We start from the raw sequence: 15325 nt of genomic DNA on the forward strand, positions 1-15325 counted from the left end.
AGAAAGAAAGAGGAATTGGAGTCACACAGTAAGGCTCAGACTTATATAAGACTAATGAACAGAATCGTTCTCAGATCAACCAAGGACAATCCTCCAACTCCAAAAGCCTAAAGCCCAAGTATGGTGGCACACATCTGTAATCCCAGCACTTGGGAGGCTGATGCAGGAGGATCATTGTGAGTTTGAGGCCAGTCTGAACTGTATAATGAAACTTTATCTCAAAAAGACAAAAAAACTGCTAATGACAGAAAAAGAACTCAACAGAAATGAGGCAGAGAAGGTTGGATGGTAGGAACAGCCATTTTGGAAAAAACAAGACATCATAATAGCTAGTGCTGATTTAATATCCTCTTGTTTTGAAGTCCCATCAAGCTTTTGTTCTTCTGTCTCCATCGGTTTTAACGTGTTGTATCTTATTGGATTTTATTATATGTGATAATATAAACAAATTTTTATAGACAAAGAGATTATATAGAAACCATTGTTCATTTTCTGTTAGTTGATTCTAAATACCCTGTAATACTATCATTCTCTTGAACGGTTTTACATTGTCTTGCTATGTTTGATGCTACAGTACGAAGTTATACCCAAAGATTTTAAGGGAAGAGACAGTATGGTAACTATTATTACATCGAGATTATCTTGTGGTGAAACACTATTTTGCTTAAATGGCTATGTTTTGACCTGTGCTGTTTTGTTGTTATGCCCTCTTTTTTATCTCAATCTCCTTTTTATTATCTACTTTTTCATTTTTATCCTTTTAATTAAGGGAAAAATAAATAAAAATAGCAGGATACATTATAGTAACCCACTTTGATTTCCTATTAACTTGATTTGAAACTCTGTATTGCTCTCACCATCTTGTATTGACTGATTTTCCTCTATTCTGTTATGCTTGATAGTACCAAGTTTGAAAGTATAGGCAACAACTATGAAGACAATAAGATTCATTGTGACGCCCATTCTGGTTGACTATTATCTTCTTTTGAAGTCCTCTAACGTCTCCAATGTTTCGGTTTTATTGGTCTTATTCTTTACTGTTTTGTTCAATTTTATTATAACTGATGATATAGGCAATTCTTTTTAAGATAACAAGAGGCATTATGGTAACCATTGTTGATCACCTTGTATTTTGTTTTTATATTATGTATTATGTCGATCCTTTTGATTTGACTGACTCTGTCCTGGTATGTCACATTTGGTTTTACTTTCTTCAAAAAAAAAATAATAATAATAATAAGAACTGTGGGAGTAATAAAACCCAAAATGTGTAATTGTCATTGTACAAAAGAAAGGAAAAGAAAGTTCTCTAAAAGATATAACTGCATATATATTTAAGTGTATAAAATAGATAACCATATTACTGAGTTTTGTTGGATCATTGAACAAAACAAAACTGTTTGCAGTCTCACTGTTTGAAAGTCCTCTCTATATTTAATTTTGTAACTTCAACAACTATTTCTAAGATGACATACGTAATTAACTAGTGATTTCCTACTGTTTATTTTTTCTGAAATTCTGTATAACTTGTACCCTTTTTCTTTTTTTTTTCTTTTTTTCTCCTTAAATAAAATTAAAAAAAAAAAAGTCTACAGATTCTACTAAGATAAAATCAATACTGATAACAGAGTCAGTTCTAGGATGTAGGGCAAGTTTGGTATAACAAGGCAGGACACAGGGGTAAAGTAGAAAGACACTTTTTTTTTTCTTTTTCTTTTTGGTTTTTGGTAGAGGATTAAAACCCCAGTCTTCACACTGTCCTTTTTTTTTCCCCCAGACAAGCTTTCACTGTCATTAAGTTGCCCAGACTGGGCTCAAACTTGCCATCCTTCTGCCTCAGTCTCCCACAATGCTGGGATGACAGTAAAGGCATGCAAAGTTTTGTACCAAAAAGAGCAAGGACAATCTTTATATGGTTTCTGTTGATAGATTATTTCTGGAAAACATGTCAAGAACTTTTCTCACTCACACGTTATGAAACTAACACTCTACAAACACAACTATTCCACTTCTTGCTGCAAGATTATGCAGATGATAAACAGAAAATTGCAAAAATTACTTAGCAGTGCAGAAAAATACCAACTGGAAAGAAACACATTATAAAAATGTATATCCGGGACACAGGACGGGAGCTCACATAAAAAGCACTCACACGGGAAAGAAGAGCACCGCCACCGGGAAATTCAGCCGTGTTAAAGGGATAATGGGCGAGGAGTCTTCACGATATGTTTGTACTTGTGGTCACACGCTTACATAACAACTTCTGCTCAAAGCGCCAATTCACCAACTGCAGTAAAATCTCACTGGCTCTAATTACAGCTCATTCATAAGACTCCAAGTAGACAGCACAGACCAGGGTTTGGAAGATTGCTGGAAAATAATGCGGTCATACTTCTTCAGCTGGAAAACAACATGACTGCACTTTTTCAGTGATGTTACCCCACCTCAACTTTCTCCAGTGTGCATGCAGTAGCCCTGGAGTTAGTCAAACTTGGTTAAATCTGCATGGCATTCTTGCTCTACAAGTCTGAGGGAGCTAGAGGCGCCCCCTCCCCCAACAACCAAAACAGCACAAAGCCTTCCCTCAGCCTGTCAAGTGGAAAACAACAGGAAGTGAGGACCTGATTCTCCTCCAGCTGATCCCAACAAGCTTTCTGTTTTTGATGCAGGTGTTTTTGTTTTGTTGGAGCAGAGTTACTGGGGAATGAACCTAAGGCCTTCATACTGAGTTACACCCCTAACCTCTTTTATTTTTTGAGTCAGGGTCTCTCTCAAAGAATCATGAAATTGCCCAGCCCAGACTTGAATTTGCAGTCCACCTGCCTCAGCCTCCCAGAGTGTTGGGATTATAGGTATGCATCACCATGTCCAGTGGCATGTGTTCTTTGTAGAATCATGAACAATCATAACCTATAAAGTTAAGAAATAGAACTTGGGAGGCTGAGGCAGGAGAATCATTGCAAGTTCAAGACTAATCTGAGCTACAAAGTGAGCTCAAGGCCTACCTGAACTACATAGCAAAACTATCTCAAAAAGACAAGAAAGGAAAGAAAGAAAGAAAGAAAGAAAGAGAAAGTAAGTTAAGAGGCTGGGGATTTAGCTCAGCGGCATAAGCACCTGTCTTGCAAGCAGGCGGTCGTGAGTTTGACCCCCGTACCGATAAAAATGAAAAAGACAAAAAAAAAAGTAAGTTAAGGAAGATAGCTTTCATACTTTTTCCCCCTCACGTTAAACAAAATCCTCAGTCCTTTTTTAACATTTTATTTTGAGACAGGATCTCCCTAAGTTACTCAGCATGGGCTCAAACTTGCAATCTCCTGCTTTTTCTTCTCAAGAATGCTAGAATTAATAGGCATGTGTCCCTACTCTCAGCTTCCTACATGGTACTTTTTTTTTTTTTTTTATCAGTATCAGGGATCAAACTCACAACTACCTGCTTGCAAAGCAGGTGCTTATGCCGCTAAGCTAAATCCCCAGCCCCCCTACATGGTACTTTAATACTGCTATTTGCCACAAAACACTTTTCAGAAAATACATATGTTTGCCTGGTGTGCTGTTACATACCTGTAATCCCAGTACTTGGAAGGCTGAGACAGGAGGATTGACTGTTTGAGGCCACTCTGGGCTACACAAGTGAGTTCAAGGCCAGCCTAAACTACATAGAGAACCTGTGACTCAAAAAAAACCAAACAAATAACATTTAAGGCCACATGTGATACCACATATCTGAAACCCCAGCACTCAGGAGGCTGGGAGGCCAAGGCAAGATTGTTATTAGTTCAAGGCCAGCCTGGGTTACATAGTGAGTTCAAGGTTGGCCTGACTCTCTCAAAAACCACCACCACCACCACCAACAACAACAACAACAAAAAAACACACTAAATGTGACTGGCTTCAGAAGGTTAGTGACACGCCTGGGATCTGAGCCCTTGCTACAAACTGAAGACTGAGAAGCACCTTGGGTTTCTCCTAACACCACAGCAGGTCCTGGCAAGCTCCACTGTCCACTCACTACCGTATCTAGTTCCCCTGCAGCCCTCTCTGCCACCCTGGCAAACAGGATAGCAAAACATCCCTTTTTGTGGGGCATTTTTCTCAGGAAAGAAAAAATAATACCAAAACAGAATTCCCCCACGCGGAACACATCACTTTCTTGCTAACCACAAATTCTGGCAAAATCTGTTCTGCATAATAGTAATTCAGTTAGTTCCTCTTTCTTTGAATTGACACATTTTACCTTGCAAATTGTGCCTGTGTGTGCTTCTGTGCTTCTGTGTGTGTGTGTGTGTGTGTGTGTGTGTGTGTGTGTGTGTGTGAGAGAGAGAGAGAGAGAGAGAGAAAGAAAGAGAGAGGAAGAGAAAGTTTAAAGATCAGTAACTCAAACTTTAAAAATAAAATACTTTTTGTGTTGGAAGGGTCCTGGTGATTGAACTCAGAGTCTTTCTTTGTACTGAGCTGCACCCCAGTCCATTTTTTTATTATTTTGAGATAGAAGCCCACCAAGTAGCTACATTGCCCAGGCAAGGGGGACTCATTTGATCCTCAGCCTCCCAGAGTGCCACTGGACCCAGCTGTGATACTAGCTTTAAAAAAATAATAAAATGACATTCTCTTCAAACATATGAGCCACTTCTACGTAGTAGCTATTACTTTGGATTTTGGGGTGTACAGAAAAATAAATTTTGCCTGCCAGAAGTTTACAACCAAATGTAAAGTGGAGGGAGGAGACATACCACAGGTTTTCCTTAATGAGACCAATGGTTTGAGGTGTAACTTGATCACCATAAACTGCATAAATCTTAAGTGACAACTCAATGAATTGTGACAAATGCATACACCCAGAGAAGGGAAATGGCAGAAAAGACAACAAAATACAGCAGGAAGAGAAGGCCAGGAGGAGCTCAGTGACAGCGAAGGCCCTGGGACCTGACACAGAGCATCCAGCAGAATGGAATGCATGGAACGCCAGCAAAGAAGCCCAAGACCACAGTGAGGCCTGCGTTCCCTGCTTTCCTGACTCAGCTTACAGCTGCTGGGTGTAGGAAGCAGGACGAATATATAGTGCCGACGTGCATGTATTGTTAGTTCTGTAGCCGACATGCATGTATTCTTACTTCTGTACCCGTGCACTCTCGAAGGGTCAGGTTAGATGACTAAGCACACATATGGCATTCATTTCTTGCCATTCCCGTTCTAAATCATGATCATTGACCTCAGAACAGGCCTGAAATGAATTCCTACATGCTGTCAGAGAACAGAATGCTCTGGTCATTACATACAGACAGATACAGATATAGATATACACATAAATATAGAGATACACATATTCATATTGCTAAGTTTTTTTCAGAACTGGGGATGGAACCATAGTACCTGTGCATTTGAGTCAAGTACAGTATGCTATGCTCTATCCCCTACCTTTTGTAACTTTTATTCACAGCCACAGTCTCTAAATTGCCTGGGCCAGTCTTGAATTTGTAATCCTCCTTCCCCAGCCTCCTGAGTAGATGAGATTATAGGCTTCATTCAAATATCCTGATAGCTACAATTTCAATACAAAATTATGAAATACCAAAGAGCTGCTACAAATCAAGAAAAAAGCTGCATAAGAAAACAAACAGGGGCCTGGGGATTTAGCTCAGCAGCATAAGCACCTGCATTGAAAGCAGGCAGTCGTGAGTTCGATCCCTGGTACCGATAAAAACAAAAAAGACAAAAAAAAAAAAAAAAAAATTAAAAAAGAAAACAAACAACAGAAATAAACAGTCATATCACAGTGGCCATACCGGGAGGAAATATTACTAGAAAATGACCAAACCTCAATCCTACTCCAGAAAATGCAAATAATAAAAAATGAAATACTGCCCAGGCATGGTGACTCACACCTGTAATGTCAGCACTCAGTAGGTTGAGGCAGGAGGACCACACTTTGGGTTCAGGGCTAGCCTGGGCTACACAGTGAGTCCCTACATAGAGAGACCTTGTCTCAAAAAAAAAAAAAACCTCTAATTTTTCTAAGTCTGAAGGGAAAGGATCCTTTTAATACATTGCTGTTAGAGGTGTATATTGCTAAGAGCCACTATACAGGATAAATTGTCAAGTTTGGTCTTGTTTGTTTTGTTTTTTTCAATTTTACAGTCTCTATTATCCATCAATTCCACTCCTAGAGTATCTCCTGGTGGTAGGCAAAGTAAAGATGTCCACATGCTGATTCCACAATCTGTGACTATGTTAGTTTCACATGGTAAGGGGGAATTCACCTTGTTGGGAAACAAGGTTGCTAGTCAGCTGACCTGAAAACTGGGAAATTATTCTGGGTTATCTGGGTGGCCTAATACAATCATCAGGATCCTTAAAAGCAGAAAACAATAGCCAGGCTCACTGGCGCAGCCTATAGTCCCAGCTACTCTGGAGGCTGAGGCAGGAGAATGAAAAGTTCAAGCCCACCCTGGACAATTTAGTAAGACTTTGTCTAAAAATTTAAAGGCAGGTGCTGGATATAGTCCTGGATATAGCCTCTGGCTATAGCTCTGTATGAAAGCTCGGGTTCAATCCCTAGCACTACCACAAAAAAAGTAGAATAAACAAACAGGAAAAGGAAAACCAGCGAGAAGGCAGCATGAGAATGCTATGTCCAGTACTTCTGGAGAAAGGGGAGCAGCAGCTAAGAAATGCTGGCACCCCTAGAAGCCAGAAACGTCTGAGACAGCTTCCCACCAGAGCCCACAGAAAGGCCACAGCCTGCCACCTCCTTGGTTTTAGACCACTGAAACTTATTTTGGACTGTCTACGTCTAGAACTGTGAGATGATACCGTTGTATTAAGCTATTAATTTTGTGGTAACTTGTAAGAGCAATAAAAATTTTTTAAAAAACAAAGAAGCAAAGCACACAGACGCAAGAGCCCTATGTTTCTAAGCACATCTCAGCATAAAATACAAACACAGAACTGAAAAAAGTCATTCCAAACTGACAACTCTGGTCATCGCTCTCTGATGAAGAGCTGAGCTGACTGCAACTGGAATGGAATTTTTAATCTATAATGTTCAATACTTTTTAAAATATCCCCAACACACAGACTTAAATATTAGAAACCTAAAATATAAATAAAGACCCAAATAAAAGATAATAAGTAGGGAGGTGAGAAGTAATAAGTAGAGAGGGGAGAAGGGATGAAAAAAAGAATCAAGATGTATTATGTCCACCCATCAGCTCCCCAGAAGCACTGTAATCATTAGGTAATGCAAATGTACTAATAAAAAATAAAAACTGAAAAAATATATCCCAGCCAGGTATGGTGGCATAAGCCTGTAATTTCAGACCTTGACCAGAACACAAGTTTTTTGGTTGTTGTTATTTCTGTTATTTCTGTGATTTTTGTTTTATTTGTTTTATTTTGGGTTTTTATTTATTTATTTTATTTATTTTGGGGATTGAACTCACAAACTCGTAACCTTACGTTTACCAAGCAGCACTTTCACTGCTGAGCTAAACCCTGGGCTGGTTCGATTTTTTCAGACAAGGTCTTGCTCTGTCATTCAAACTGGTCTCAAACTCACAGCAATGCCCTTAGCTCAGCATTCTGTGCTGTTACTACAGGCGCACTTCCACACCTAACAGGAGCATGAATTTTAGGCCAGCCTGGGTTACATTAGGGACGTGGAGGCCAGTCCGTGCTGCATAGGAAGATCTTGTCCATGTCTGCCTGTGATCCCAGCACTTGGGAAGCTGTGGCAGAAGGACTGACGTGGGTTTATGCTTACCCGGAGCTACACAGTGAGTTCAAGGCCAGACTGAACTACACAGCAAGGCCCTCTATCAAAAACAAACAAAAAATTATAGCATAAATGAAAGTTAAAGGGAGGCCAGGGATATAGCTCCTGGAACAAGTTACCACAAAGTTAGTAGCTTAATACAACGATATCATCTCACAGTTCTAGATGTAGACAGTCCAAAATAAGTTTCAGTGGTCTAAAACCAAGGAGGTGGCAGGCTGTGGCCTCTCTGTGGGCTCTGATAGGAAGCTGTCTCCAAGCCCACCCAACCACAGTCCCCAAAGACACAGTCCCCTACACTGCCCACTTTGAACTAGTCACACACTCCCAGATTAGTTTTCCTAAGGTAAAAAGTTTTGCTTTACCATTTCATCTCCCTGCTAGAATTCGGCATCCAGTTTCCAAAAGAATGAAATGACAAGTTTAGAACCCCCACTTTTAGACTCACAGAGTGTAAGGAATGCTCGGAGATTTTGGAAGCTCAGAGTTGTGGTGTGCCTCCTGGCTGTAGATAAAATTAGCGCTCCTGATAAAAATCACCCCAGCCTCCAAGGAAAGCCAACAACCGGTAAGGATTCCAAGCAAAGCCACGGGGAAGGCAGCTTGAGAATGGAGGTTGGGGGTTGTACAGCACTGGACTCTCCATAAATCACACCCTATGGCAGCCATTAGGTGAGTCTTGAATGAAACTCTTTATGGCGGTCCCAGCATTCAAAACCCATTATAGCTTCCACTTCCAAGCGACTCGGGGAAAGAGTCCAGCCTGGGGCTCTGGCTTAGGTGGGCCCACGCTGAGTTCCGGCACACGACCTCTTGAACACAATGTTCTACCCAACAAGGCTGTCACATGCTTCCCTTTGCACAGACACAAGTGACAGGAAAAAAAGATTCACTTTGAAGGACCGGTCTGCACACACTAGGAGCTCCACAGAGGTGGCGAAAGCCCAGGGTCACTGCCACACTCCCGCCTTTCCTCCCAGGGAAGACCCAGTACCGCAACCCAGCAAAACTCACTCGGTCCTCAACCTCTCGCCTCAGGCAGCCACCTATTTGACCACCGCGGAGAGGGCCCGGGCAGCGCACCCCGAGAACGGCGTCCGCCTGGCACCGAGAGGAGGCCGGCGCGCACCTGCGGGTCTCCGCGAGCTCCTGCCCCGGCCACACAGAGACCCGAGCGCTAAGAACAGCGAGCGTCGCTGTCTTCGGAACTAGGGACCCAAGCGACACAGCTCGCGAGACTGGACAGGGGCCGGTACCGGATCGAGTGCGCCAGGTGTACCCGCACAGGTGGCCTCGGGGCTCGGCTGAGAAGTGACCCAAGTGGCTGCGCCGTGACAGCGCGCCGAGGACTGGGCCAGCACCCTCCACCGCCGTACCTGTCGCCGGGGGATCCGCCTCCTCGTCAGCCTCCGCCTCAGCTGCAGACCCGACTGCCACGGCGGGCAGCGGGTCCATCGCGCGACCAGTCATGTGAACCCGCGCGCCCACGTGACTTCCTCCCGCGCCCGCCGGCCGGCCTCACCCACAACCGCACAAGCCACACCCACTCCCTGGTCGTCACGCCCACACCCCGCCTATTCGGGCTCATATGCGGATGGCCACGCCCCTCGCCGACTCACGCTGCCCTGCGCTGGCCCAGACCCTGCCTCGTCACGCCCACACTCCATTTAGCCCCGCCCACTCCCCGGGCTTCAGGCCTGCCCCAGCCACGTGGCCCCGCGCAGCCTGAGTTCTCGGCCCTGCCTCTGCAGTCTCGGCCCTGCCTCTGCACCCCGTGCTTCGCTCCGGAGCGCTGGAAGTTCCCGCGGGCCGCTCGCCCACGTCCACCGGCACGCTCTCAATCACCCGATCACTCAGCCACTCCCTCGCCGCCCGTCCCGCTCGCCGGTTACTGCTCTCGCTTACCCACCCTGCCCTGCCCTGCCCTGCCCTGCTGTGCCCTCAGCGCTCACACCGCGCCACGCCACTCGCAGCCTTCGGCGTTCTTGGTCTCTCAGTGTCGCTCACCACCCTCTCGGTGCACTCCTCAGTCCTCAGGTCTTTTGGAGGCCACCCGCCCCATGGCCGAGGGTGAGGAAGTGCAGACGCTCTGGGACCGTTCCTGGCCGTTAGGACAGCTGGCCTCCGGGGAGCGCTTGTCCAAAGCATCCCCAAATGAAAGAGGCCGTGCTGCATGGAAGGCCAGGGTGTGGCAAGGTGGCTGAGTAGCTGCTGGTTGGATGGGGACTGAAGGGAGGCATCCAACAACTAAGAATGTCCCTCTAACCAGGACAAACAATAGAGGCAGAAGAAAGCTGGAGAGATTCATAGGATCCACCAAAGGGAGGATTTTTGTTCTTTGAGACAGGGTCTCGCTATGTAGTCCAGGATGGCCTTGAACTCACTATGTAGGCCAAGCTGGTATTGAACTTCCCACAATCATTCTATCTCAACCTCCCAAGTATTGGGATAGGCATAGACCACCACCCCTAGTTTCCAATGTGAAGGTCTCACGTCTGTAGCAGAGGCTAAGCCGCGTCCTGGAGGTGGTTAACTGAGAGCCCTGACAGATCAGGGTTCCAGGAAAGGTCTCAGCCTCCCCGCTAGTTTTTACTATGGAGCTGGCCCTTATTTTAATTGATATGCTGTTATTATAATAACTTGTTGTGGGGCTGGGGATTTAGCTCAGCGGCATAAGCGCCTGCCTTGCAAGCAGGCAGTCATGACGTCGATCCCTGGTACCGATAAAAAAGAAAAAGACAAAAAAAAATAATAACTTGTTGTTATGGTTTAGGTCTGGATGCCCACCCTCTTCAGCCCCCCTTCACCCCAACAGCCCCCCCAAAGCCTCTTGCAGTTTTACATAGGCCTTTTTTGATTGATTCCTAATACAATGTTTGGAATAAGGATGCCTCTGATTCAGTTAGCACCACCTTTAACCCAGCAGTCTGGATAAGACAAAAGGGGACAGAAAGAAATTTGTGTTCACTCTGTTTTTTCTGTCTTCTGCCACCATAAGCTGTTGCCCCTCTGCCATCTGCCACCCCTCCTTATAGCCAGCCAACTATGGACTGAAACCTCTACAAATAGTGAACTAAATAAAACTTTTCTCCTTTTAACTTTGGGTCTTGAGTATTTTGGCCCAGTAACAAGAAAAGTAAGACACTTATGTTTCTTTACATCCCAGTATCTAGAATATCTGCTCTCCAGAACAGGCTCAAATGTTTGAGTAGAATTACTTTTCCAATCATAAGTGTTCTAAAGATAGTGTTAGTTTGATAGAAAATTAAATATATTTAGCAGAGTAGATCTATTTTAAGTTTGACCTGTTGGTCTTTACTGCTTTCCCCACCCTATATATACCTCCCTGCCCCAGCTTCCCAACACCCACCATCTGTGCCAGTAGATACCACTAATGATGTGCTTCTTAGTAACCAAACAAGTACTGATGGTCTTCTGCAGATGACGCAGAACAGCTTTCCAAGTCACAGTGGCCACTGTAGGATCCTGTGGCCCTCCTCCCGCCTCAGATGGCCGCTTCCTTCCACCACCCTGGGCTTCCTTTCAGCTGTTACTATCAAATTTTGTACTCAGCACTTTCCCTGACTCTACACCCCCCCCAACACACACATATATAATCTGCTGACTTCCTGCTGTTATTTGGCATATATTTCTGTCTCTCACTAGATTACAAGATTTTTTTAAAAACTGGGCATGGTGGTGCAAGCCTGTAATCCTAGCATTTAGGAGGCTAAGACAGAAGCATTGCCATGAATTAATTTGAAGCCAGCTTGGACTACATAGTAAGTTCAAGGCCAGCCTAAACTATGTGGCAAGATCCTGTCTCCAAAAAAACAAACAAAGGCTGGACAAGTGGTGATGCATGCCAGTAATCCCAAATTGAGGCAGGAGGAACAATGAGTTTGAGGCCACTTTGTGCTACAAAGTAACATCAAGACCAGCCTGAACTGCAGAGTGAAACCTTTTCTCAAAAAGACCCCCAAAAAAATTGTTTTTTGGTGGCACATGGCTGTATCCTAGCACTTGGGAGGCTGAGGCAGGAGGAGTGATACAAGTTTGAGGCCAGGCTGAGCTATATAAAAAGATCCTATCTGAGAAAGAAAAACAAAACAAAAACCCACTTCATCACACTCCAAAGACTCATATATTTACATATATACAATTATGTATTTTTCCTATACCAATCGCTTGTTAAATTAATCATTTAACCCCCTTACACATGTCAGATACCCTCTAGTTAAGTGTTTCTGGATCTTGGTTGCATTTAATGATCACTTGGGAAGTATTCAGAAATCTCTTGCCTGGATCCAGCCCACTTGACTCCACCTATCACGGGGTCATTGTCTGCTTCCCCTAACAAGGATACAAGTGAAAGGAAAAAATAACTAAAGACCAATCCTAAAGGTACATTCTGTCTACACACAGGATCCTTCCATAAATTAGGTGGAGCTGGTTATGCTGCTCCATAAATTGCAGCATAACCAGCTGCAATAACACAGGGATGTGGCTGGTGGTAGAGCACTTACCTAGCGTGTGTGAGGTTCTGAGTACAATCCCAAGCACTGCCCCTTGCCCCCCAAAAACCATGCACTCTTGCATTCCCACCACTAGAGTTTCACTGGGTCTGAGTTGTGGCCAAATGATTCTGCCCAGGCAGGAGACCACTGCTCTAAGTAGGACAGTTTGTTTTATTCCCAAATAAAACATTATGCATTCACCGAGATTTAGTACTGGATCAAATTTTGAGTAGTTGTTGGGAGAGGAAGGTAAGGAAGGCAAACAGGATTGAGCAGACCAGCTCTCTGCCCACCAGAAGCCCCTGATGGAGACAGTGGAAGAGCCGAGCATAACAGGTTCTCACCCCACAGCCAGCCTCCTCCACCCAGGGGAGGGGGTTATAGAAGGGAAGGAGAAGCAGAAGTTGATTCTCATGCTGTGTCTGGAAGTGATACCAGGATTTGAGCCACCCAAAGCTTTTACGCTGAACTATACTCACAACCCATTTTTTATTTTGAGACAAGGTCTCATTGAGTCACTGAGCTGGGCTTGAATTTGTACTCCTCCTGCCTCGGCCTCCCCAAGCGCTGGAACTATAGGTGTGTGCCGCTGGTTCTCCTTCTGAATGACTCCAGGGAAGTCCTTCAAGGGGAGGACTCTGCTGCCAGATGACTCTAAACACAGGAAGTTCTCAGGAAGTGTCCGTTGGAATAGGTCCGCTATCTGTAGAGTCTTACCAAAGAATAAACTGTATCATTCAGGAAAGAATTTTTTTAAAAAAGGTTTTGTTCAGTAGCAAGAACCCACTTATCTGATCCTTTGGTTCATGAGCGTGATGATTGTGTGTTCATGTCGTATGCATGAGATGTGCCTCCCTCAAGCCTTGTTACGACATCAACACATTGTCCGTCTGATGTGGAAAAAAAAATAAAAAAGAAGAACCCACTTATGACTGTTCCTGTGGTTTTTCAGTCATGTTAATGCTTTCCATTTAAGAAAGTGGAACTGACAGACAGGACATGGAAAACAACACTGATGTCAGGACTGGTCTCCCCCAGAGGACGTGCAGGAAGGACAGTGGTTAGATGTCATCCTCCTTATAGGCAGGGATTTCAAGTCCTGCCAAGTACCTTTCAAAGAGTCACTTAAAAAAAAAGTCAGGAGTCACTTAGAGGTTTTGAGGCATGTATTGGTTTACATCTAAAATGTCCCCAGAAGTTTTCTCTGTTCCAAGGTCACCTTTCTGAAGGTGATTGGATCATGATAGCTCAGGTGTCATTGGTGAATTAATCACCCATGGATAATAATTTGATGGTATTATTGGGAAGAGATAGAAACTTAGCAGGAGCCTAGATGCAGGGCCAGATTAGGAGGATGTGACCTTGGGGACCATATCTTGTCCCTGACCCTTTCATCTCTGCTTCCTGGCAGCCAGCAGCCTCTCTCCTTCACCTCCCTCTTCTGCCATGATCCTCTGCCTTCTCAGAGCTGCTGGCCATGGACTGACCCCTCTGGAACTGATTTAAAATTACCCCCAGGGTCACTTCTAATGTTAGAACAGAGCGAATCTCAGAGCCTTATGTGGTGGCTAACACCTATAATCTAGCAGTCAGGAGACTGAGGCAGGAGGATTGTTGTGAGATGGAGACCAGTCTGGGCTATAGAACAAGACCCTGTTTTAAAAGATAAAACAAGCACGAGACTAAATATCTTTATTACTTTTACTTTGCTTATTTTATTTTATTTTGAGACAAGGTCTGGATACATGACCTTGTGCTTACTGCAATGATTCTGCCTCAGCCTCATGACTGTGGGACTACAGATATACCCCACCACAGCTGACTCTATTATTTTTTTATAAAGGCATGTAAAAATCCTCTCCTAGCTAATTAGGAACATAATCAAGTTTCATAGGTTTAATCAAATAAAGCTTATGTTGCAAATTAAAAAAAAACCTACCGCAAATATTATATACATTTAGCATTTTAACTTCAAAATCGTTTGCTTTAAAATTGATGTGTGCTTATAATCACAGTACTCAGGAGACTGAGACAAGAAGATCACTATGAGTTCAAGGCCACCCTGGACTGTATAATAGAACTGAAGTTCAGCTTAAACTACATATTGACAGCCTGCCTGAAAAAAAAGAGTTTCTAAAATTGGGAGGAAAAGTTGCCTATTATCATAACTGCTATTAAACCATAATTCAGGATCAAGCTAATGCAAGAAGAAAAGTACAAAATAGTGGCATAAAGACTGGGAAGGAAGAAATACAATGATTGCAAACCTCAGGTCACATTATCAACTCCAGAAAATATACAAAATAACTTTGTGTGTTTGTGAATGTGTGGGGGTGGGGTGGTGGTACTGGAGATTTAAACCAGGGCCTTTAATACTAAGCTACATCCCCAAACCTTTAGATATTTGGAGATAGCAACTCACTAAATCCCTAAAATGCCCAGGGCTCCAATTTAAAATCCTCCTCCTTCAGCCTTCCAAAATGCTGGGATTATAGCATTATAATACGATAATACTATAATAATATATAGGTCCAAAATGCTGGGATTATAGCATTGTAATACTGTCATACTATAATAATATGTAGGTACCATACTATAATACTATAATAATATATAAGTACTTTATAATACTATAATAATATATAGGTACTACTACACCCATATAAACTATTTTAAAATAAAGAGGTTTTACCAAAATTTCTGGATTCAAGAGATCATACAATAATCACTACTTTTCATGTACACCAGCAATAATCAGTTAATAAAAAAAAATCTCATTCATAATAGCAGCAAATTAATGATAAACATGTACCAAATCTAAGATGACATATTTTACAGAGAAAATGATAAAACTTTATAGAAGACATAAAAGAGTTAAAGGAAGACCGAGAATTTGTTCATAGATAGGAAAATTCAATATATTTAAAATATATTAAATATAACCATCCCCAAACTGATATACAAAATTAAAGCAATTTCAGTAAAAATAATTTCCTTAGGAAATTACCAAACTAATTTTAAGTTCATATGGAAG

At 43.0% G+C, this 15325-nt stretch overlaps 1 protein-coding gene and 1 non-coding gene across 3 annotated transcripts in view; one reads left to right on the plus strand and one right to left on the minus strand.

The window, feature by feature from the left end:
- Snx8 (sorting nexin 8) overlaps window positions 1-9310 on the minus strand; it is a 51133-nt gene extending 41823 nt beyond the window's left edge. The window contains exon 1 of one of the 2 annotated variants that reach the window (XM_003470062.5): window positions 9151-9310. In XM_003470062.5, the coding sequence (XP_003470110.1) occupies window positions 9151-9244 (94 nt within the window). In that variant the 5' untranslated portion in view covers window positions 9245-9310. The remainder of the gene's footprint in view (window positions 1-9150) is intronic. The other variant, XM_013152633.3, reaches the window with a different exon arrangement.
- Window positions 9311-13085: 3775 nt separating this feature from the next.
- Window positions 13086-13187, plus strand: LOC111756956 (small nucleolar RNA U13). The gene has a single exon (XR_002791349.1). It is a non-coding gene; the product is annotated as a small nucleolar RNA U13 (small nucleolar RNA).
- The last annotated feature ends 2138 nt before the right edge of the window (window positions 13188-15325 follow it).

This window comes from Cavia porcellus, unplaced genomic scaffold, assembly GCF_034190915.1.
Source record: "Cavia porcellus strain 051 isolate PalLab524CR breed Dunkin Hartley unplaced genomic scaffold, mCavPor4.1 scaffold_23, whole genome shotgun sequence".
Taxonomy (NCBI): Eukaryota; Metazoa; Chordata; class Mammalia; order Rodentia; family Caviidae; genus Cavia; species Cavia porcellus.